General features: G+C 33.7%; 1 protein-coding gene and 1 long non-coding RNA gene across 11 annotated transcripts; both read left to right on the top strand.

Annotated features, from left to right (window-relative positions):
- The first annotated feature begins 726 nt into the window (after positions 1-726).
- LOC117212639 (solute carrier family 2, facilitated glucose transporter member 1-like) lies at positions 727-24,351 on the top strand. Of its 10 annotated transcripts, none has more exons than XM_033457586.1 (9): positions 727-828; positions 3,580-3,773; positions 12,189-12,219; positions 12,306-12,365; positions 12,454-12,477; positions 19,187-19,285; positions 19,816-20,380; positions 20,556-20,956; positions 21,057-24,351. In XM_033457586.1, the coding sequence occupies exons 1-9, from the start codon at positions 820-822 to the stop codon at positions 21,402-21,404; spliced, it is 1,731 nt and encodes a 576-aa protein (XP_033313477.1). In that variant the 5' UTR covers positions 727-819; the 3' UTR covers positions 21,405-24,351. The 10 variants fall into 10 exon arrangements, with proteins under 10 accessions (XP_033313477.1, XP_033313482.1, XP_033313478.1 ...); XM_033457587.1 differs by lacking the exon at positions 727-828 and adding an exon at positions 1,594-2,064 and having other exon boundaries at positions 21,057-21,404; XM_033457593.1 differs by lacking the exons at positions 727-828; positions 3,580-3,773 and adding an exon at positions 7,177-7,299 and having other exon boundaries at positions 21,057-21,404.
- LOC117212646 lies at positions 3,782-6,989 on the top strand. The gene is made up of 2 exons (XR_004488505.1): positions 3,782-5,697; positions 6,540-6,989. It is a non-coding gene; the product is annotated as an uncharacterized LOC117212646 (long non-coding RNA).
- Positions 24,352-24,895: the final 544 nt, after the last annotated feature.

Here is a 24,895-nt window from a genome sequence, read left to right as displayed (position 1 = left end):
CTCAGATCCATTATTCATTCATACATGCGTGCGCGGTCTACTCCATCACCCACCATGGGATGAACGGAATGTCCTTCTATCATTGGTTGCTCTAACAGATCATTATTCTGAGAGTTTCCGAACGCAAATCAAGTTACCAAGTTAGCATACATATATACTAGTGTATACGTATGCATATATACCATTGTCTCATGTACAGGTTCTGAAACAGGTTCTGTAGCGGAGAATGTCACGATTATACGACGACCTGTGTGTTTCCTATCCGCCACCAGCGGCGTTGCTGCCGAGTTATAAAAAAAAAAAAAAAAAAAAAAGGGGAGGATACAAGATCATAATTTTGTGTCCCCTAAAGCGAAGTTTAACCATAAATAGAAGTGTTTATGCATAAATAACGTATACTTACTTATAAAGCGTTACAAAAATGATAAAATGTTCACTTGATTACTTGCATCACGTGTTACTTTGTTGAAATTGTTTCAGCTACTCGACATCAGCGTCCTGTTTGTAGTGGACAATTCAAGAAACTTTCTGTCCTCAAATTTGGAACTACCCCCGCCACAGGAGTTTCCGGACCTGTGTATACGATCGTGGTCTTAAGCAAAGACTTTGGAAAGAAAGTGAATATAAGACGATTCTGCGTATAAGCGTTTGCTTCTTCCTGATAAACCTTCTTAAGCAACCATTATGAATTCGTGATTTCTTAAGGGATATAAAATCGACTTTATAAAGACGCATTACTTTATAAAAATTTAAGCATTGTCTTGAGAACGAACTATGAATACGGCCCTATGAACACTCGGTAACTGAATAATTCACCAGATGACGCTGGTAAGTTTATGAGAAACAATATTGTAAGATTTAATAAGTGTTAAATTATATCCCTGATTGTATTCTTAATAAACAATATTGATTAAAAAATATCAAATACAAATACTGCAATTATCTTTTCAATATTCTAACAAGAAAAGAGTTTTATATTTCAATGATATTTCACTAGATTTCAAATTTTCTATGTTAGAAATAGTCGAATGATATTTTAGTTATTACATACTCTTTAGTATACGATATCTTTTTCTAGTAGTGCGTCATTAAAATTATGTATAGAAACGTAACTTTATAAATCGGTATCAGTTGAAGTAAACCACCTTTGATACACATAGCTAGTCTTAAAATCGAGTGTTCTTTTTTTATGTAATCAATGTTATTAGAAAACACGATGAAAATTAATTGAAATTAAATAGCGACAATAATTTGTTGTACAAAGTTGACATTGATTAATAGATATCTTTTATTCGATTGTGAGATAGATACATATGTAAGATACAATTGATGAAGAAATTTCTATGATGACGAATATAAAGGAGGTTGACTTATAAGAAAAGATGTAGGAATAATAAACATTAAATATATAAGTACCTTTTGAACGTAAAGGTTTACGTTGTTTTTTATCAATTTTTTTTTTAATTTCTATCAAATAAAGACGATTTTAACAGTGATTAATTCTAAGAATGCAAGGTGGAGTAAGAAAAAATATGAACATCTTCGGAAGATATTGGAATAGTTAGAAGTCTGATAGAATCTGTCGGTAGGATATGCTACCAGGTCAAGTGAAATCAATTGAAGCAAGAAAATTAATTGATGCAGAAATATAGGAGAATAGAAGAATCGAGGGGGAAGAAGAGGCGATGCATTAACGTAGTTGTGTTCGTTGTTAGAGGAAGCCGGAGGCTCGTCTAACGACGTACGCGTTAAAATTAAATCCAGCCGGAGGCCGACGGCTACGTCTTGCCGACGGCGACGACGACGGCGACGTCGCGACTTGATGCGTCCTCTAGCTCAGTCTCAAGAGCACACCCTGGGTGGACGGATGCTCTGATCTTCGATATTTTGCTCCCCGTATTTTCGTGCTTTTATCGTCGATTTCATCGGTAACACGTTCAACAGATCCTTTCACAATCAGCGCTATAAGAGGTGCAGGTTCACTCATTGAGAAACAACGGACTCTTGCCGAACTGTTCTCTTCATTCTATTCTTTCTATCGTTTCTACTTCGCTTAAGCACGAGGTAATTAATAATGTCATGCTTTTCTTATAACAGCTTTTAGACTCCTTGTTGACGTCAATGGACCATGTCCTGATTTTTCACGGTCGGCATATTGGCTCGAGCGAACTAATATATTTCATCTTATATACAACGAATCATATATGGAAAAATCATTTTTTTTTCCTTTCACGTGCGAAACCTTTAAACGTTGGTTCATTGGTCGAACGTATAAATGTTAAATATGCATAGCATATTCAAGAATTCTTGCCAATTCATGTCGAGTGATTTGCGAGAAACATGCTCATTTAAAACGTAATTAATAATCTATTATAAATATACACATTTTAACACAAGGAATTAAGAGAGTAAAACTCACAACATCAAGTAAAAAAAGAAAGTATGTTAATTTTAATTCTAAATCAAATTATACGTTATAATTTGCTTCTAAATTTTGTGTATTTATGTGTCTTTGAAATCCTAAATAGCGAACAGTGTGAATTATGTTGATGTTTTCGAAATATGTAATTAGTACAAAAGTTACATTAATTTCTAATGATTTTCTTGAATGATCGTAGGACGAAATTTTCAATAGAAGTGGGGAGTGTGTCATCGAGTCACTAGCCTTGATTCTTTGCCAAATAATTGATAGGGAAAGCGTACTGTTGTCACATTCTCGCGCTAATTTTACGTACATTATCTACGACGCATAATTGACAATTGTCATTATTCTAATGATATATCTATTTTTATCTTTAATAATTTATGCAGAAACCGCAATATTTCAGTCAATTACAAAGTTGTATATCACCGTTCTCTTTTCGGTAATAATTACCATCTAAAAACGAAATCTCTACATTTCCAACGTGCTTGAAGAGTATAGTAAATACTCAATGTAAATTTATTATGTTAATTATCGACATGTCACTCACCTCACCGTTTTCGATGATTTTTCTATATATTGTAAAAGTGAACATTTCGAACAACTTTTTCCTATACGTAAAATCGCCGCTCGGTCGCCGCTAGTTTCCGAGATATTGGGAAAAAAAGTGTCGGTACCATACCGTGAATTCTGCCTATATTTGTAGGCGCCCGCGTAGGCTGGTATCGCATGCGTGAGTATTGGTCGTCGGCTACCTTACGACGCGACCGCCGGATAAAATAGCGTCCAACTTAAACCTAACAAGAAGATATGCAAATAAATTACAAACAAAAGATAAGAATTAGGTTTAGACTGGGCGTCATTTTATCAGGCCGTCTTACAGCGGCCGGTAATCAATACTGACGCATACGCTGCCACGGACGGACAATTACAGGCAAAATTCATAGTAGTGATATCGACTGCTTTTTTCCGGATATGTCGGAAATTAAGACCAGGCAATCGATTATATGTAGAGGAAAAGGTTGTTCCAAACGTTGATTTCTACAACATATTCAAAAATCATCGAAATCGGCGAGGTGGCTGAGATATTGATATTTATCAAAAGTGACAAATACGTTGGTTTATCGCTTTATGTATATTATCTTCGGTGTTGTAAGGAAAAATGGATCGAGATGACGAAGACTTTGGAGAAGGTTTTGTCGCGGAATCTCATCCACTTAGGCCAACGCATCTTTCTGTTCCTATTAATGGTCGACCAGATTCCAGAGCACCTAGTATCAGCAGCAGTGTTAGTGATATGGACGTTCCGATTTATGCTAGAGAAACCACTATACCTGTCTCAGCTGGAAAAGTGAGTAGATTGTTTTTATATATATTCAAATCATTTATCGAAATATCTTTAAATTGCTTGTGTAACAAATTACTTTTAGACATATTAGCATTTTCTTACATCTTCTCTTGATATTCTACTAATGTATTTTTATCGTATGTTGTACTAATTTACTTTTTATTGCTAAAATTGCAATAAACCATTACTGATATTAAATACACACACAACATGACACCAACTACTGTTATTAAAAACACAAACATGAAATGTATAAAATAACTATATAATAAAAGTAATAGCTGATTCGATGTAAATGCCGAGTGAAATTTATATAGATACGAATGTTGTCAGACAATGAAGCAATAATAAGTCGTTAACTAAGCTCTGCAGATTTTTTACTGTAATATTTTCATCCAAATAATACTGGTCGTTTGAAGGAAACATACGTATCGACCAAATTTCCCACTTGATCGAAATTTTTGACAATCTATAGATATAGATATAAGTAAGTTAATGAAATTAGTAAGTTAGTAAAATATCATCGGTGCGTAATCTACCACAACTTACGAATGATCCGCAGAACTTTCATTAGTAAACGACCTAACGATTCATATATACATATAAACGTAAGAAGGGAAGCACGAAAAGGAGATAATTTATTTGAAGAGAAACTAATTATGTTTACGTTTAAGGTTACCTATTGAATAACGACAATCTTTGAAATGAATATAATTTAATATATATATACAATATCGTTTAATATAAAATATACAATATCAGAGAGGAATTTCCCCTGTGATAATATATCATATAACAACAAGCAATCAAAATTAATTAAATGGTTAAAATGACATTTAGATTTCGATATTCAAGAACGATGTGCAATACTTGCGATCTTAGAAATTCCATAGGGATGTCGATTATAGAGTAAAAATGAAATAATATTTTGAATCAATGTTGCTTTACGATAATTATAATCAATAGAACGCATGAACGATTGACGGAATTCTTGACCTTACGCATCACAGATCATTGATCGATTCTCTAGAGTTTGCAGCAAATATCGTTAGTCTTTAGTAATGCTTTCTTGATCACAAACGATCTGTGGTTTCTTCGAATGACGTAAGATGAGCTCTAAACTACTATACGTAGATACGCATTTGACCCTAGTTAATAGAATTCTAAGCATTCAATTAATATGCCCTTAGTACCTATCGGATAATTAAACGATACTTATCGCTCGTATTATATCAATATTCTATAATTATGGATTTTATAAAATCTTATTTTAGTGAATTCTTTTTGTTTCTTTTTTTTTTTTTTTTTTTTTTTAATAATCACGTAAATGCTACAAATCACATTTGTCAGCAATTGCAACACAAGTATGATTCGTTTATCTCTTAAAATATATTTTTCTATCAAACAATTTTAAAAACTATAGCAATAACGTGTGATGGGAACATCTGGAATAAAATTTTCGATAAAAGTTGTATCAAAGTCTTGTTCTTATATTATAATTTAGTTATACAAAATAACTATTGTTTCAAGATGTTCGATTTTATGTTGTACAAAAGATTAGAATTTTATACTCTCATCAACAGGTGAATCTTCCCTTTCATTCGGTTTTCCGTTCCTAGTTACCAGTCTAAGGACGACGTATTGACACAAACAGTGGTTAACATGTCGCGGTTCTATCATAACAGTATCTAATGTTAATAATGTTAAACATATCTTGTTTCCCTAAATTTGTCTTAATTATCTTTTTCTGTTTCAAAGCAGTATATGTTTTACAACGAATATTGTTTTCTTGAAAAATAGTTATAGACAACTTGTGTGTAGGAAATGATTTGAGAACGCTTGATAACCTAGCTCCTGATTGGTCGATTCGGTGGGTGTGTACAAGGCACGTCACCTGTCGTCTGTCGGTGTTCTTTAATTCCTCGAGGTATCTATACTATCTGACGCAATCGCATATGAATGTTACATAAACGCAACATGCAATTTACGATGAGTAAAAATATATTAAATTTATATTAATGCTATACCAATTGCTAAATTAATAATGCTATGAGTAAATATGTGAAATTATGGGGAATTTTATAGGGAATTATTCAGAATTTAAAAAGTCCACGCGTTCTCGATTTCGACGATTTTGAAATATGTCGTAGAAATCAACATTTTGAACAACTTTCTCCCCGTACGTACAATCGCCGGACTCTCTTAGAAATCCAGATATTCGCAAAAATCTGTCGGTTCAAAACGTTCATTTCTTCAACATATATACTTAAAAACCACAGGAAACCGAGAACGCATCGACGTTCTAAAAATTACCGAATTATGTTCCTTTATTTATTATTAAATAAAAAATATAAGCAGTAATGTTCGTTTCATAAGAATCTCAATTTTTATGTTTGTCATGAAACAATTTTTAAACGACATACAATTATTAAAAATTGTTATTTATTTATAACTTTTTCTTCATCGTTGTAAAATACGATAACCATTCGATTAATGTATCAGTTACGAAATTCGCTTCATAGATTGCGTTTCTTTCACATTACATATGTATTTGTCCTTTGTATTATGAGCCTATAATTATGACACGTTTCATATACTCATGTATGTATGTACGCAATTTCTCAAAAGGATTATTCATTTGAAACATGAATGTGCATTTCTCAGATTTTTTATCTTTTCTTGACAAAAATATATAAACATCCTTTAGTTCTCTTTACGATTGCATTATATATTTCTAAATTATAATTAAATTATCAATAATTGTTTTAGAACATTGGATTCGATGAACGTACGTACCTATGTAACAGCTTGAAAATGGATGGAACATAATTTGAAATGCTAATACATGCTTGTTTTACGGCATCAACTTGCTAAAGGAAATGACTTCAAATTTCTTTTATACGAATTCCCTTTATAAATATAATATATTAATATCAGAATATTTTACAATAATTTAAGTTTTTAATATTTTTGTATTACATATGTATTTAAATTGTAAATTGCAAACAAAGAAATTGGATTATCATGAAACTTGAATTCATTTAAACTTATTCACGCTTGAATAAAGGTATCATTACTACTTACTATCGTCCCTAATATTGTTTGCTAAATTTGTATAATACAATAAATTAAATTGTGTTATGTATATATAATTTTGAAGCATAATGTTACATTGTAATTATTAATTACAATAAATAGGTGATGCGATAACTATACGTACTCAAAGATTTTGTTTCAAATTTCTTACAAAAAATAAAGTAATAAGTAGGTGCAAAGAAATAAGAGGATTATAAACATATATGTAAAAATTCGAAGGTTATGTAGCAAAGAGCTGGAAGGAAGTAGGAAGAGGGATGCGGGGGGGGGGAGGAGAGAGAGAGAGAGAGAGAATGATTCTTGGGGGCTCGCCATCTACCGAGTAATGACGTCGCGTAGCGAGCGTGTAGCTTGCAGTTGCATCGAATGTGTAGCCGTCGTTTATCGCCCACGCGATGGTATCGTTCATTTTTACCTGAGATAAGATAACTAAGTACGTTTTATTACATATCCGCATACTCTCATTGCATCTCCTTTCTTTCATATCAATAATTTGATAAATGTTCTACGATCAAAAGTATAGCCATTTCTTACCTCTATACCATATCTGTATACTTCAGAAGAGGTTAGAATATGTTTACACATATACGTTATATTTAAAAAATTAGTTATACAAAGATAATAAAGTCGCATTTTAGATAAATGTTTATTTTACTTAACATAAAATAATGAAATATTAAATTTATATAATTATTACGTACATGTGCATACACACTTTGCTTTAAATTTCTTATTTAATCTATAGTCATTTATAATATTTGCAATCAGTAATCTCCATATGTGTCAACGTAATAAGTTTTCTATTCTAAATTACGCGAATTATGATGTACTTCCCCTTAACCAAAGTAACATGTTTCAAAGTATATCGATCTACCGGTAAACATTTGGCCCACATAGGCGTCCGTGGTGGCGCAGGCTCGACAAAAACAGCCAGAAATGGAAGTCAGTATACATCATACCTTACGCGAATACGTATGCTACAAGCTGAAGAACGCTATTTAACAGATTGTTGACCTAATGGTCGTTTAAAAATTCCGTTAGTTTTACTCGTATAAGAACATTATATGGTTGTGTATGAAGATATACATTGAAATTAATTGTGATAAGAACGGTGTATTTAAAAAATATATGTGTGATGATATATCCGAATGCTTAATCGAATACAAAGTAAAATCGGTGTAAATCTAAAAAGATGTTGCGTGATATTTATAACTAATAATATTCGAGGTCAATTATTTTTCGCGTTATGCAAATTGTAAATCAATAAAGTTCATAATACGTACATAATGGCTTTTAATGTGAAATGTAAGAAGATATAAGGAACGAACAACCGTTATGCAATAGTAAACGCGAATGCGAAAGTGAAATTTTCCAATTTTTCTAAAGTGATATATTAATATTTCGAATAAATATTAAGTTCTTTAGATAATTTACACATATAACCTTTAATTTCTCTGTGTTATATCAAGTAATATTATTTTAGAAAATTTACTAGAAAAAATTTATTAGAAAAAAGTCACTTGACTTAAGTAACTATACTATAGAATTAAAATAAATTAAAAATATTTATGGTCTATAATCAACAACAACAACAACAACAACAACAAAGGAAAGAAACAAAGGAAAGACAATAGAGTAAGAGAGTAAATTTATTTTGTTATCTGGATATAATTATTGTTTTCTCTGATCGAATGACTTAGACTAGAGATAATTTTCCAAGTGGATCAAAAATTAAGCAATGCTAGATTTGGAATTGCAATGAAAATTTTCGCGCGTGCGCACAAAAATACAGCGAGACTTCTTGGTCGGTTATTCGTTTACCCAGGGAAGATAAGCATACGAGAATCGAACGTGAACTCGCTTGGAATAGTCAAACCCGTGTTCCCTTTGACTACGTCATCAACAGTAAGTAAGTACGCATACATACTGACATACGTGTTTCATTTGTGTTGCGCTTTCCACTCGCGCGGCAACAGCCGCTATTTCTCTTATGAAAATTCATTAAACGAATTGTGCGTTCGCTTTTTGTAAATTCAATGTAAACCTAAAGCAGATAGAGGCAAACTGACAATCACAAGTTGCAAGTAGACATGTATTATCGAGGGTAGGGTACAAATAGGAAATTTCTTTCTGACTCTTCTGAGATTGTAGGTATGTATATAATGCATTTTAGTAATGTAAATATATGTATATATCGTTCGTAAGGGGTAATTCTTTATACTGATATTAATAATGATTCTAAAATTAAATTCAATTCGACGCAAAGAAATGTTTTGATTCCTACGATAAAATAATAATGGTCAGCATTGATTACGTTATTTGTATTTATTAATTGCAACAGTTGTGAATGGTAAGAAGGTAAAGGTAATTTGACTAGAATTGTTTCTTCAGTTAGACTTTGACTTACAATGTTTCGATATGTATGTAGATGTGAGAAAGGAACTAATTTAAACAAAGATTATGAGTTTGAAGGAAAGTTGCGCGATGTAACGATACCATATATTACTTGATGTATGAGGAAATATAAAATACATATATACATATAGACAGGATATGTTAGTTAAACAATTTTTGACACAGACTGTTTCGTTAAAAGTTCATCCACTCCATTTCTTCGTACACGAAATTATCATAGGCTTGTTACGACCTCCTACATATTTTAATGGTGGTAATTACCAGTGGCGGCTCGTAGATTTTACACGTAGCGTGCTGCGTGCTACACGCACGTGTGATTACACGTAAACAGTCTTAAATAATTAAATCGGCTCGACAATTTTTCTTGACTGCGAACATGTCACTAACCTCTGGCGTTGTATATGGAACAATGTTCTCTCCCCTTGGTTGTCCGAACGATAAGTCAAATGAGGAGTAGCTCTTGCCAGTGTTCTAATTTGAATTTTTTCTTGAAAAGATCGCGTAAGTGCAAACAAGTCAAAGAATCCACGGAATTAATTTTCAAGGACTGATATATTCGAGCATTAAATTAAGGTTCGAATTAGGTCAACACAATGAAAAGGGACACTTTTAAATATTCACAGTAACCAGAGAACGTGTGACACTGACTGCGGCAAGGAACGGAACACGTTGAACGAAGAAAAAGTGTGAGACTGTGAGGGAAGATATTAACGGCTATATTGATATCGATACAATGGACAGCGATAGACTTTTGTTTAGTCTAGAAGCGATTTTCAAACGTTGTGTCCGCCTGACGAGTAGAACGAGAAGGCAATCCGTGACTGCTGCGAGCCTGCTACAGTCACTGACGCACGCGTCGTTTATGCAAGAAATCAACTCGCTGTGACAACGAGTCACGAATAAATAACAGCATGAAACGAAAATTATAATATCAGCGATTTTTGAAATATTTTTTAACATGCTGCAGCACGATAGCGCGTATTGAGTAGCCGCCCCTGGATATTACATATTTTGTCTATATCGATCGAAACGAAGATTGATTATTTACGTACATACAATTTATATAGAAGCAAGCTAGAGTCCCTTTCGATGACTCCATTACGACGTTGCCTTAGTGATATCTATTTTTTATCTATAATATGTTTTATCTATAAAATTTATAATGATTATAGTGATTATAGTCATTAAAGTATCATTAAATGAAACGGGATGCTGTAATATAAAGCATGCTATATATACACACACATAGGCGCGTGCGCGTTATATGTATATTATATATAAGCATAATAAGAGCAATGTATAACGAAAAGAATATTATTTGTTATGCTATATCACATTAATAGAAACATTCTTTGTTGCTGAATGAAAGTAAAATTGTCTTTCCTTTGAATCAATGAAATCGTGTAGAATCGTATACATACAAAGTGGGGCAATAATTATACCCAACTTGAATATTTCCGTCATTCGTAGTAACACGAAAAAATGTTATATACAAAAGTTGCACGGTATAGAGGGGGGCATGCTGTGACACAGACATTTTTATGTAGATGAAGGCATAGAGGAGATTTCAAGGTTGTTCCGAGTTTTTTCAATGAAATGCTGTGCGATAGTCGGTATTGAGACGACTTCGGCAAACTATCGCTGGAGGTCATCCAAGGTCATCGAAGATGGTAGAACGATTATTATGTGTTATTTCTTTCGAGTTATGGATCAGCGTGGATCGAAAAATCTTATCGTCGCTAGATCTAGACCCGTATTTTTATGTAAATGAATAGTTTTAAAATATTGTTTATGTTCTATTAATACACGGCGTGTAGCTAAGAATGTAAACATCGCGGCAGTTTGTAAGATTAGCGTGAATGATTGCTAAATCAAATATATGACTATCGATCGGTACGATTATTATCAAAATGAAGTTTTCACTGGAAGAGCAATTAGATACGATTGTCATTTATGGAGAAAGAAATAAAATTCGATAGGGATTTTAAGCCTTGTATGCTGAACGATATTCAACGATATCCGGTATATATCCCTTGCATCGAACATTTCGAAGATTGCGGTTGGGTTAGGAAAATTAAAAGGAACCGGTTATTTGGTTACATGTAAGAACGATTGTCGCAAAAGACACGGCTACGAGATGTATAGCGATACGAGAATTGCAACTTTGCGTTCACGTAAATGGTCACCAATTGAGATATTGTCTATAACGTAAGAAAGCTTATTTTGCTGCCACATTTGACCTTGGATGACCTTCAGTGCGGGTTTGCTGAAATTGTCTCATCAGCGGGTATCACAGCGCGATAAAGAAAGAGAAAAAAAAAAAAAAAACACGCAAGAAAGATGACCACGTACGATACGAATTCCGTAAGAAGTACAATGCTGTTGAACCTTTTTGGTTGTCGTATTGTTGACTGCATCATGCGCGATCATTTACAATCCTTACGATCACGATGTGAACTCGAGATGTCGATTAACAATCGTTTGCTACTCCTTCATTGTATATTCCATATTTCACCTCATAATACATCGTAAATACATACAGTGGATATATTTATAACCATTTGATTTTTAAATTATCTTGAAATTACTTCGCATAATCTCATGAAATGATTCGAAGTATCTTAAACGTTTTAATCTTGCGTAAGACCAGATTTTACTCCAATGATTTTACTATCTACGTATATTCATTTCTCCTTCTCTTGTAAACATTATTTCGTAAATTATTCATTTTATCATTAATATTTCGCTGAACGTTTTCGTATAATAACATATGACGTGTGTGTGTGTGCGCGCGCGCGCGTGTGTGTGTGTGTGTATGCGCGCATTCATACATACATATTATATAGTATATAGTGTCTATATATATATATATATATATATATATAATTTACGATTCTTTTTTACAAGCCGCTTTATAATGGCAACGGAAAATGACAAGGTATTAGAAAGAAAGAAATTAATATAAAATTTGTAGACATTTGAATATTTTCGATATGCGTACGTAATTAACAAATTTCGATTTAGTCGAGCAATGAAATCGAGAAACAGGCTACAACGCCATCGCCTTTAACACCAGCGCCAAAGGTAAAGAATTTTTTCCAAAATTTCAGTACAAATAGCGTTAAAACGAATCTTATCTTTCCTGTTACTTTGTTTATTCTTTCACACGCAGCCTACCACGGAGGATAAGCGGTGGGTGAGTATACGATAGAACCGTGAACGATGATCTTTAATACGACAAGTATCTTAATTCGTATTTTTACTCGTTAACTCTTTGTTTAGTCATCGAAATTATTTATTATTGTTTATTGGAGCAGCCGTTTTATTTCGATTTCGTTGTTCCTGCGCGAATCTCGAATGTTACCTCGTGTACGAAGGTAAGCGCGTTTATCGAAGCCATTTTTCGTTGTCTGTTAACTCACGACGAGTAAAGTTGCGCGTACCGAGAGGAACCTAATCTTGTGTAAAGTTCAAATTTTGGCCATGTCGAATGTCACCGGCGATAATACAATCGTTCTCTATGCCCTGTCTATTAAATTATAAGTCTCGGATAGACAAGAATATCCACGGCTGGAGGTCACATCGTCGTTTCCTTGACTTTACCTTTTTATCTCATTTATTCTTATATTTCTCACATATTTTGAAACGTCGTTTGTAAATCCATCACATCTTTATATTCTGTTGAATGCTTATTTCCAATTTTACTAAGTACGTACGTACATACGAACAAGTTTTTGTAATAAGCGGTTGCGTTAAAAATGATCGGGCAATTGATTTGTATCGGCGTTTGAATTTCACTTTCTAGAAATTCGTCAATTTCTTATTCGTTAAAAATATCATGTTGCAAAGAAATAGATATACTCCACTTCGTTCTAGGTCTTTATCTTTGAAACGTCGTGTCGTTGTACACATAGAACCGCCCAATTCCTCGGAACACGAGTTTACGGTTTACACAGTCTGCGTAATTTCCGTTTTGTCTAGTGATACCGAAGCCGTCAAAGTCTATCGAACCGCAGTTTAATAATATCTTTGAAATATTCCGCTTAGAACGATGTTTATTTATTTTCGTGAAACTTTCTAAACGTTTAAACAAAGCGAATGGTTAGAGGAGAAAAACCGGGTAAAAGAGTGCGCAACCAAGGGAAATAAATAGTTGAAAATGTTTGTCTATGCGGCCAACTTTTTCTTCTTGCTTCGAACGCAAATAAATTTGATCACCGTGATCCGCAGAGGTATCGACCAAGATGAATTCCAAAGAATAGAGGTAATACGTCGTTAAAGTGTTCTCCGGATTACGTTGATTACGACAACCACTCTGACTTTAATATTCTTAACTATAAAATTGGTGCAGGCAACGCGAGCGCTACATTAAAAGGCTACATCCGGTTTTGCATTGAGACGGTACGAGCTTGTAACAACAAAATAATAGATCCAGCTAGAGTAAGATTTTGTTCAAATCCTCTCTCTCTCTCTCTCTCTCTCTCATAGTGTCTATTTAAATTTTCTCAAACAGCCATTTTAATATAATAATAATGTTTATCTTTCTAATATCTTGGCAATAACAGAAAATTCTCTTTGTAAAAACTTTGTAAAATGAGCCTTACATCACGATATAAGATATTGCTATTATACTCAACCGCGTAAACATATTGATTTGATACGTGGCGGATGAAATATAAGCTCGTCCGATAGAACTTTGGTTTAAGATCGATGAAATCGAGAAGGACGTACGTAAGAAATCCAAATGCGTTATTATAATGTTTAAAACAGTTCGACTATACAACTGCTCTATAATTACGTGTTAATCCGGAGCGTACATTTCTGTTTAATTTATATCGTGTAGACGAATTAAATTTTTAACCAGGAAGTGGTTGGCGATCGTATCGTTGTACAGAACGATCTCTCGCAGTTGTTACTTGAAATTACTCATCTTCGATAGAACGCCGACAAACTATTGATTTTGAAACAAAGTCGAGCGTTTTTACCCAAATTTTACCTCTATTCGATAGAAAAAATTTGTTGACAAAAATTGATCGTACCGTAAATGAAACAACGTCGCGAATAACGAGTTATCCATACCTATTATGGGATTCGATGATAAACAGGAACGTACATTTGCTGTGTTAGTAAGCGGTATTCGTAAAAGTAAGTGATCGAGTTAATTATCAAGGAAAGAAAGGAATAAGAGCAAAATCGTCGTAAACAAGTATGGACGATTGTTAACGTGAATTTCTTTTCCTGTGAATTTCATCGGGTGAAATGCTGGGGATCGGTGAGAGAGGTAAGTAGGTAACTTGGTGTCGTCCAATTGGTCGTTCGAGGGGCCCAAGCTCGAGGGAGAAGCAAAGAGAGGAGAGGGAGATACGACTGGTTTCGAAAATCGGCTTTCGACCCGTTAGCACGAATCTGGTCTCAGTAGCTTTCATACGCGACCGTGACACGGAACGATTCGGTCGTTGTCTCTTCACTGTTGCCGCATCTGTGTGTGATTCGCATTTTATATACGCGTTAGTGACAGCAAAACCTTCCTCCGATAAAGTATAACGTATAATATTTAGTAGTAACGGTTACGAAATTTTATCGATTTACCATGAGCTACACGCTACAGGTAAAAAACTATATTTAATACAAGTATAATGTTAATTGTCCACAATGCTAAATCAACAACTAGACGTTATTATACATCGCGTTACCGCATTTTTCTCTCTTTGCTCGAATACACAATCTTTGCTCAAATACCTCGTATTAACGCATTATTAGTTATCGTGTCAATTTCGCAGCGGACAAAATATTCTTCGAAATCGATCTGTCGTGTTTGCTCCGAGTACCGTGGAACGGTATGCAAATGTTGTTAGCGGTAAAATATTAATATTCAATTTGAACGTTCGAGGTACCATAGATTATCAAAACGTGGAAAAGTTTACACTTTGTGCCATTAGAAGTAAGATTATAATAATTTCATTGCTTCTTATTTTCAGTTACAAAGAAATACGATTCAGGTTTATTTCCATCGTCTGATTTTAATACAGAACTAATAGAACGTTCAAATTGGCCGATTAGTTTCGGGAATTCTATTTTTTTTTTACAGATTTTGCCTCGTTTATCTCTTCGAACGTGTTGTTAACCACGTTTATTTCTTTCCTTTTTTTTTTTTGAGCTGATTATATTTATAGGAGCATAAGATTATTTCACTGCCGGCCTACGTTAAGTTTAAAGAAACAGAAGGAGGGAGAGAGAAACTATTTTATTTAAATCAAGTTTGGTCGAGAGTTGCATTATCGAGATTGCTTTTAAATAACGATTAACGAATAATCGTTGAACGAGATCGTTGCGTAGGCTTCGCAACAGAAATTTCATTATCTTTCTGAAACTGTCGTCATACTTTGATAATTTAATTCGGTTAAAATATCGCAAAGCTTTCTAATATTCGTTTTTTTTTTTTTTTTTTTTTTTTTTTTTAATACGGCGCGTACCAGCTACTAGTACAGGTGAAGTAAAAGAACGGAAACGTCCGTGACGATTATTAAAAAGATCGAGTTGCCCTTTCGTTGGATAATACGCATATTGCGTATGGAAAATTGTTTGTAAGAAAAATCCTTATATCTCGAAAGTGACAGGAAATTAATCGGAAACTGTATGTTAGGAGTTACATTCATACATAAAGTTAAATTATACGCCGGTGACGTTATTCGAATTGTGATCTCTTGTTCAAGTTTGTGAACAAAGTATATCACGAGTAAATAGTACCGAGGCATCTGTACAGTTCGTAAATGATGGTTCGCGTTAGTTCAAAAGTTTGGCGAATAGACAGTGAGGGAAAAAGCTGATACTCGTGTGTATTAATCTAACCAATATGTATGATTATTTCTATATATGAAAACCTTGAACAGTAATTAATACTAAATTTGAACGATAATGTTTCGAGATGAATGAGACCAATGTTTGTGTTAGAAAATGGAAAGTAAAATTGTTAGGTGCCCTTAGAATACTTACAAATATTATTACAACTTTTTCTTAGCACTTTGTTCTAGCATTTCATTTTATTCGCCGAAACATTTGTTATTTATGCATTTATAGCATGTACATTATTCGATTAAATCGGAATTACATTTACTATTCTTTACAACTTACATCATACAACGAATGACGCAAATCGATAACCGATGCAAAATCGCAATTTCTTAAATACCATACACCTGGTCATCGAATACGTAAATAAAAAGGAAGAAAAAATATGTAAATAAGATTAACACGTTTATATGCAGAAATTTGAAGATGCGATTATTTTTTTATGATAATATATACCTATGGTTTTATAATAAGTTGCAACAAGTTCTAAGCTTTATTTTATAAAGAGATATAAAATCTAGTTTAAGATTGATCGAAACGAAGAAAAGATTCGTTCGAACGAATGGAATGAACGAGCTGGTTAAGAATCAAAGTATCCGGGGTGGCGTCCAAAATTATTTCTGTTTAAGAATAGTACCGTGAAAACAACGTTATTCTTTTTTTTATCTTTGGGCGAGAAAATTTGTCTCATATATGCATAAATATACGCAATAAGCGAGAGATAATATAATATAATATAACATAATATAATTCTATTCATGACAATTTCAGATCACTGGCAAATAATATTATACATATAGTCGATTAGTTATATCATCGTGTATATAGATCCTACACATGTGTGTGTATATATATATATATATATATTTCGTTCGTAGTTGAATTAATAAAGTAGTCGTTTGGAAATTTCGTGAAAGTTTTTGCCGTACGATCGAGGATCGTCGAACTAATTGACAGCTTGAAAGTTTTAATAAATTGTTTGCGTTCGTGTCATGTGGTGGCTATAATTGGGATGCTCGAACTTGTGCGTGCCACGAGGCCGATGTAAAAGAGAGGCTTGGCGTCGTCAGCCAATCGGCACCGCTCGTGATCGACACACCTCTGTTTCGACCAATCGCCAACGAAGGTTCGAAGAAGAGGAAATTTTCGCTTCTTCATGAGTTCGTTCGCGTTCGTTTCAGAATTACTACCATGACATCATACTCGTAATGAAATGGAATTTCGTTACTGTTGCTACGTATTTGTCATCGTTATTGGAGATAACAATAGTTTTTTAAATATATGGAACGTACTTGCCTTAAAACTATGCTGGCGTATCGCCTACACGAACAAACATATATAATTACAAATAAAGGCACTGTTACACTACCGTGTGAAATATGCTTACGAAACAATTTCGTTCGCATGGCTGTTGATGGTGTCGTTTTCTTGAAACGGAGTCTCAGTGAATTCGATCGAATCAAATAAAAGATAAGTCAGCTTCGCGTCGTGATCAAATATTTAACGAATCGAGGTGAGAGCATTCAAGCTCGAAAGAAATTTTCGATAGCTTGAAATAAAATAAATAATCGTACATTAGGGACAAATATAAAATACAGTTTTCTCGGTCTGCCGCCTCTTACGCCTACAACGGTACTTTTGTTATTTTATCGAAGCTTTGCTTCTCGGATTCTTAGCTCGGATTCTTAGCCTCGAAATCTTAGCTATATTCCGAATACATCGGTGGTTGGTTAAAGATGGAGTAAAAGAAAACGATGAAAATGAACCGTGCCATGGAATATGCTCCCGTGTATATGTATAGTAGAAACAAGGCTTGTCTGTAACGCACTTCTTAATATGCATATTCATGAGAAATAATAAATCGCGTGAGATACATATGTATTTTTATCAACGACTTGACAGATATTCCCCCATTTGTGTCAATTAAATATTTCCTTTCAACTTACCCTCTCTTCCAAACAGTTGCTTTGCACGTTAGTACATGTATTGTACATACGAAGTAATCTCTGTGTTCAACATAAAAATAATGGGCGAAAATAAAAGTGAAAGTGAAGTTAAGGGCAAACGCTGTTTTAACGATAACATATGTAGACGATGTACATATAATACAGCCAAGTACGATAATAATAATAACAATGACAATAGTAATAATAATAATAATGATACGTATATGTGTTGCCTGCTGCTAACACCTTCGGAGTATAATGGATTGTACGAATTAATTTGGAATTAAATTGGAGATTATATTCGTGCTTCGTTTGAATTGAGAGACACTGGCTGGTAGAGTTCTCTCGGACACGTGTGCGTATCATGTACAACAGTGTGTTTAACGTGGTTGTGCGCCATGGATAGGAGCGGTATAAAAATGCCTGGCAGGGGTACCGACCTACAGAGTAGTTTTTGACACGTGCTTGGAAACACCGGAAACCTATATAAGTATACATACATCCACATTTATAGATATTTTGCATAAAACGATCGAATTGCGGTGGTTTAATCTGGTTATCAGTACGGTTCTGTTTAATTCGTCAGTGAATCGATCAGAACTTCTCGATGACTCTGAAAGCAGTTGGATTCGCTTACATTGGGAAAGCGGTAAGATCGCAAATAGGTCTTCGGTTTGGTAGATGTTTGCTGGTGAACCACAATCAGTATTTTTCATGACCTTTTTCGTCTCTACAAACAAACGTTAGTCGCTATAAACTTTGTCTATGTACCTAATATTTTTAATGTTTAAGCTTCTCTCTCTCTCTCTCTCTCTCTCTCTCTCCAATCTCAGATTTGTTTCGTGTAATGATTTTAGATCCAATTAGAAAACAACTAGATAAAACATAATAAATACTTGATAAATAAATAATCGCGGTCTTCGTTAATGTCTGTTAATAAATTCTTTCGATAAAGACATTAAGCTATCTTTTTACGATCCGGAGTAACTACTTTTTGGTAGTAAGTTTCTTTTCTAGTAACGTTAAACATATTCACGATACTATAGATGTCCGTCTGTTTCGTAGATTTGATTTGCCATCGGATCTAATAAATAATTGTCCTTATTGCAGGGTCTAAATGGACGACTAGCATTTGCTATTGCGGCTGCTGCACTTGGATCATCGTTTCAACATGGGTACAACACTGGTGTCGTTAATGCACCTCAGCAGGTATTTCATAAGACACATTGTCAGCGTTTTTCTTGTACACAGCGTCGATATGTGCCTACTTTACGATCATATTTATTCGCGCAATTATTAAGCAAAATTGTTATTTATTTAGGATAATCGGTTGTTGTTAAATCAACTAATAGTCGATGCTTGCGTTCCAATAATAATAATAATTTGTCGTTTCCGTTTAATAAAGTGCCTGGATTTATCCTAAATGCTTTCAACGTTTTTCATTCTTAATGTTACCGTGTAATATTATCAATATATACATACAAACATCGTACGAGTTGTTAGAATCAATAACGAGGCTTTTTATGTCACGTGTAATTTTTACGTGTTTAATTCATTTTTGCAAGCGCCACTATTGCTCGACGTCGAATAGACGAAACAGTTGAGTTTGCGATTGTTTGACATTATAATTGCAAATTAAAGTTTCGAATGTGAAATGCAAGCGAGTAAGTGGATAAAGTATAACGTAGAAATGAAAGTGAATGATAAAGATATGTGACGGTATGGATGATGTGTTACAGCTCATCGAAAACTGGATCAGTGACCTGAAGATGAATCGTACTGGGCAAGTAACGAAACAATCGGAAGTAACGATGATATGGGCAATAGCGGTGTCGATATTCTGCGTAGGCGGAATGATCGGTGGCTCTCTGGTGGGTTCGATAGCCGATCGTTTTGGTAGAAAGGGTGGTTTATTACTGAACAATATCCTGGTCCTGCTCACAGTAATCTTCGAGGGCTGTGCCAAAGCAGCGAAAAGTTATGAAATGATAATTATCGGAAGATTTCTGATCGGTATCAATGCAGGATTAAACGCTGGTTTAGCGCCTATGTATCTATCTGAAATATCACCTATTCATCTACGAGGAGCCGTTGGAACAGTTTATCAACTAGTTATTACTATGTCTATCCTGGTATCGCAAATTCTTGGCTTGGAGCAAATTTTGGGCACTGACGATCAATGGCCGCTTCTTTTATGTCTGACAATTGTCCCTGCAATTTTCCAAGTGGTTACGCTTCCATTGTGTCCCGAAAGTCCGAAATATCTGTTGCTCAGTAAAGGAAAAGACATGGAAGCTCAGAGAGGTACATTTCCGCAGTCCTTCAATGTTAATTACTTTTCTAATGCTGTCTGTGTATCGTCCGCAAAGTACAGAGCTGTTTCGCTTGTTTCGCGTACATTCTTTTCATTGAACAGAGTTCTATTGCATTATTGGAGCGAGACGTTTATCGATAACGAAACGACCGTTTGTTGTTGCAGCTTTGGCCTGGTTGCGTGGCACGATCGAAGTTCACGATGAGATGGAGGAAATGAGGACGGAATACGAATCAGTGAAACTTGTACCAAAGGTTACATTGAAAGAATTATTTGTAAATCCATCTCTTAGAATTCCATTGATGATCGCAATCATGGTTATGTTCGCTCAACAATTGTCCGGAATAAATGCCGTCATGTTCTTCTCGACCAAGATCTTCACGATGGCGCAGTTGGACAAGACCGCAGCACAAAATGCAACGATGGCCGTCGGAGCGATGAACGTCGTTATGACTTTCGTTTCTTTGATACTTGTCGAAAAAGCTGGAAGAAAAACGTTGCTGTTAGCCGGATTCAGCGGAATGTTTATCGATACCGCGTTACTCGCCATTTGTCTTGCTTTCGCAGTGAGTATATTACCGTGAATAAATGTAACATCGCGGTATTGCTTTAAAGGAAAAACCAACGGATGTATCCCCCTTTTTTTTTTTTTTTTTTGGTTTTCAGGACACATCTCGCGCAGCAGCTTACTCCTCCATTGTACTGGTAATGACGTTCGTAATCCTATTCGCAACTGGACCAGGTAGCATCCCTTGGTTCTTGGTGTCCGAGTTGTTCAATCAATCGGCGAGGCCTGCGGCGACGTCCGTTGCTATCGCGGTCAATTGGACGGCCAACTTCATCGTCAGTATCGGTTTCCTACCGCTACAAGAGGCATTAGGTGCCTACGTGTTCATTATTTTCGCCGCACTACAAGCATTCTTCGTTTTCTTCATTTACAAAAAAGTACCCGAGACAAAGAACAAAACGATGGAGGAGATTAGTAGCATGTTTCGACAAATATCGTACCAGTAAGAACTTTCATATTGTCATTGCGCTTAAGAAATTAATCGGAAACCTATTCTTAAAGAAAGGTTCTCACAGAAGAATGAATCGAACGTAGATGCGAATTTCTTTCATTAAAGAATCCGTGACTTGACTACAACAACGAATGCATCTATTTTTAACATGCTATTCACGTTTTCATACGAATCGAAGGCGTAACATTTTTTAGCGAATCATTACTACGGAAAATTGTATTTTTTACTTTGTGACGAATTCGAAGAACATTAAAAGGCTGTACTTGCTTTTGAATGTGTATTCTAAACGCTGTCAAGTCGCGCATATTTTTTAAGCAGTTTGACTTTCAATTAAACTTAAACTTAGTTCCTATTATTACCGGCACAATAAACTTATAGTGACATACGAAAGCAGTATCAAATTACACATTAACATAGTGAAACACAATGTTAAAAACTACCGAATTGTACATCTTAACAAATTTGTTCGTTTCTTTTTATATCTTTATTACACGCAAACCTCGAATGAAATTAATAATACAATATTAGAATGATCAAGATACTATAGTTTTAAAGAATTAAACGAAGCTCAACCTCAGAGAGACGAATATTTTATTTCTAATATATATTTTTATATCGAAGATCAAAAACATGAAGAAATTAGCGATGCGAAGAGACGCATAAATGGAAAACATATGTATTTTAACTCGCAGTTCCTTCAGAATAATTGAGAGAATTAGACGACAATTTTCGCTTCTGCACATACTGTTCGCGCTAGATGTTGTTCTATCTTCAAAAAGAGCGAAGAAACGATATTATTTAATTATACCGATACTAAATATTATTACTCTAGTCATAAAGATATAATATTTTTTGCATTGGAATTACATTTGGAAAATCTTGCTAAAATCAGTATACATTCTGCATGGTTGAAAATTATTTTCTTTTTTTTTAAATAGAAATTTATACGATATAAACGCTTCGATGTTTCTAAAATCCTCGATAGAAATTTGTTTTACATGAAACGTTTCCAAAGTGTTTGTAAATGTTCGTGAAACGTGTGTATATCCGAAATCAGACAAATATAGCGTAAAATTGTTGGAACTCGTGAGATTCATTCTCGACAAAAATTTTGCTATTGTAAAACGTACGTTTTTAAATTTTTTACAGTTTTCTTGGTTGCATGTATACGATTATACAGACTTTTATAAATTCTATCACATTATGCCGCAAGAAATAGAAATTTTATCCAAATGAGAAAAATGAAGAGTACCGTTACACTTGTACATAGAGATATACGTAGGATATTACCGTATAGCGTACAGAAGAGAATCGTATTTATATATGCATGTAACTAGTGAATGTTTAAATCTGTATACCGTTGTTGTTATGTTTATTAGGTAATTAATTAATGTAATATAAACGATAACCAAAAATCATGTTAAAATATCGTAACGTATAGTTTAGAAGAGTTAGTTTCGCTGTAAATCATGAACCGACAGTATAATGTTTTGTTTGCCGCGTACATTCTTAGATCCAAATAATACTCACGCATAGTTGTATCATTGATGCTAAACTTATCAGGAAATCACCATGATTTCACGGTGTGCCGGTGTATCTTTCCAACAAACAGATTCATTAACCAATAGTGGTTCTTCATTTTTTAAATGCTGAAACATGCAGAAAATGTAGAAGTGTAGGTGAAACTAAAAACATTGCAATACATATATTACTCTAAATTAGACTATACCAGACCTACATGCATATATCTAAATCTAATGGATTAATTAATTAGATAAATAATACTTTCGAAAAATAATTCAACGTACAAAGGTATTTTATATTTACATAATTTAAATCGTATTTACGACGTTGTTATAGAACACATAAGTTTCAGTCTATATCTTATACGATATTATATTACTAAATTCAGTAATCGAGGTAGCGAAATAATAATTGAAATAATTGTAAAATAGACTAAGACTTATTGGCTATCAATTCAGTTATTAAATCAGTTCCTAATCACGAAGCGCACCACTATCTTAAGCTACAATTAATTGAAAATAGACAGAATAATAATGCATACAGGCAGTAGATAATTATTTTTGTTTACTAAATTTACCCGGAAACTATTTTGTTTAACTTACGATGATCCATCAAACTATTTGTCTGTCAGAGGCTTAAGTTATATAATAAGAGACCTATTTTATTATTTATAATATAGAAAATTAAGGATTCTGTTATAATACCTGTAAATCCTTAAGGAGTTTAATAAATATTCATAAATGTCAGATAAGCGATGAAAAGAACAAATAAACATAAATGTAAAAGTTTAAACGCTCGAAACGCGTTATTTTTCCCTTATCTGACGTATATGAATTATGGTTTGAATATAATTGAAAATAAATTTACAACAGGCAATAAATTATTTATGTATAACGTTAAAAATCAAAACTTCTATATTCAAACTTTTACACATACATATGTTCAGCGTTATAAAAGCACTGAATTACGTGGACAATGAGTACAACCCAACATACAAATATTTGTATAATTAAATCTCGAATTTTTTTATTCATCAACTATATCATGTAAGTTCTTTGTGGTACAATTATAGCATTTAGTGTTAGATTCTCTTTTTATACCTGAGACATGTATTCATTATTTTCATTCTTACTTCTTTCTTTTTTCTTTCCTTCTTATGGGATTGATACAACATACATATCCATAAGATGGAATCCGGAACGATTCGTAAATTTCGCGCGACATTGTTACTATTATTTAGGCACACATTAGAAATCCATTATTCACAATATCATGACGATTATTTAAATTATCCTTGCATCATATCAACTTCAGATTTTATTATAAAACATCATAACGACATGTATCACGTTATAGACTGTAACTTTCCATGCCGATAAACAAATATCACCATAATAAAAACTATGTAATATTACTGAGTTACTGGAATGCAAATTGATCAATTTAATTGAAACTGAATATGTATATCGATCGCTCGTGAACGATCGAATTCACGAATTTACGAACATTGATTAAACATTATTTCACATTTAACATAATTAAGTTGTTTGCTGAAAATGTTTAAAACGAAATTTGTTTCGTGCTAAATCTATCGATTATAAAGTTATCGTTCATATTTGTAACTTTCTATACTGGTAATGCATGCAACATTATGTATATACGTATACATAATACAAAAATAAATAGTTTTCAATGACGCAACTCTACGTTATCGGAAGTTTTCTAAAATTATCGCGTAATTGGCAAAGCTAATGCCAAGTAATTTGATAGAAAATGGCATTGTCACTGAATATACTTATTATGATAATTTTTATGTCTTGCCAGGTTTGCAAATTCATTAAAAGTACCTGTTTGTACCAATAAACGGGCAAATAAAAAGACGACGCATATCGGAAAGTAATTTAGCATTGAAATCTTGAATGAGAAATAATAAATAATAATAATAAAATAATGACAACGGCT

Source organism: Bombus bifarius, unplaced genomic scaffold (genome assembly GCF_011952205.1).
Source record: "Bombus bifarius isolate JDL3187 unplaced genomic scaffold, Bbif_JDL3187 scf7180000008334, whole genome shotgun sequence".
Classification (NCBI taxonomy): domain Eukaryota; kingdom Metazoa; phylum Arthropoda; class Insecta; order Hymenoptera; family Apidae; genus Bombus; species Bombus bifarius.
The sequence above is the reverse complement of the archived record's forward strand: the minus strand, read 5'-3'. Positions and strand labels throughout refer to the sequence as shown.

Bases quoted from the DNA above. Each gene is read 5' to 3' on its own strand.
- LOC117212639 (XM_033457586.1), top strand. The intron at 12,366-12,453 runs GTAAAGAATTTT...TTTCACACGCAG, and splicing joins CTTTAACACCAGCGCCAAAG to CCTACCACGGAGGATAAGCG. The intron at 20,381-20,555 runs GTACATTTCCGC...TTGTTGTTGCAG, and splicing joins AGACATGGAAGCTCAGAGAG to CTTTGGCCTGGTTGCGTGGC.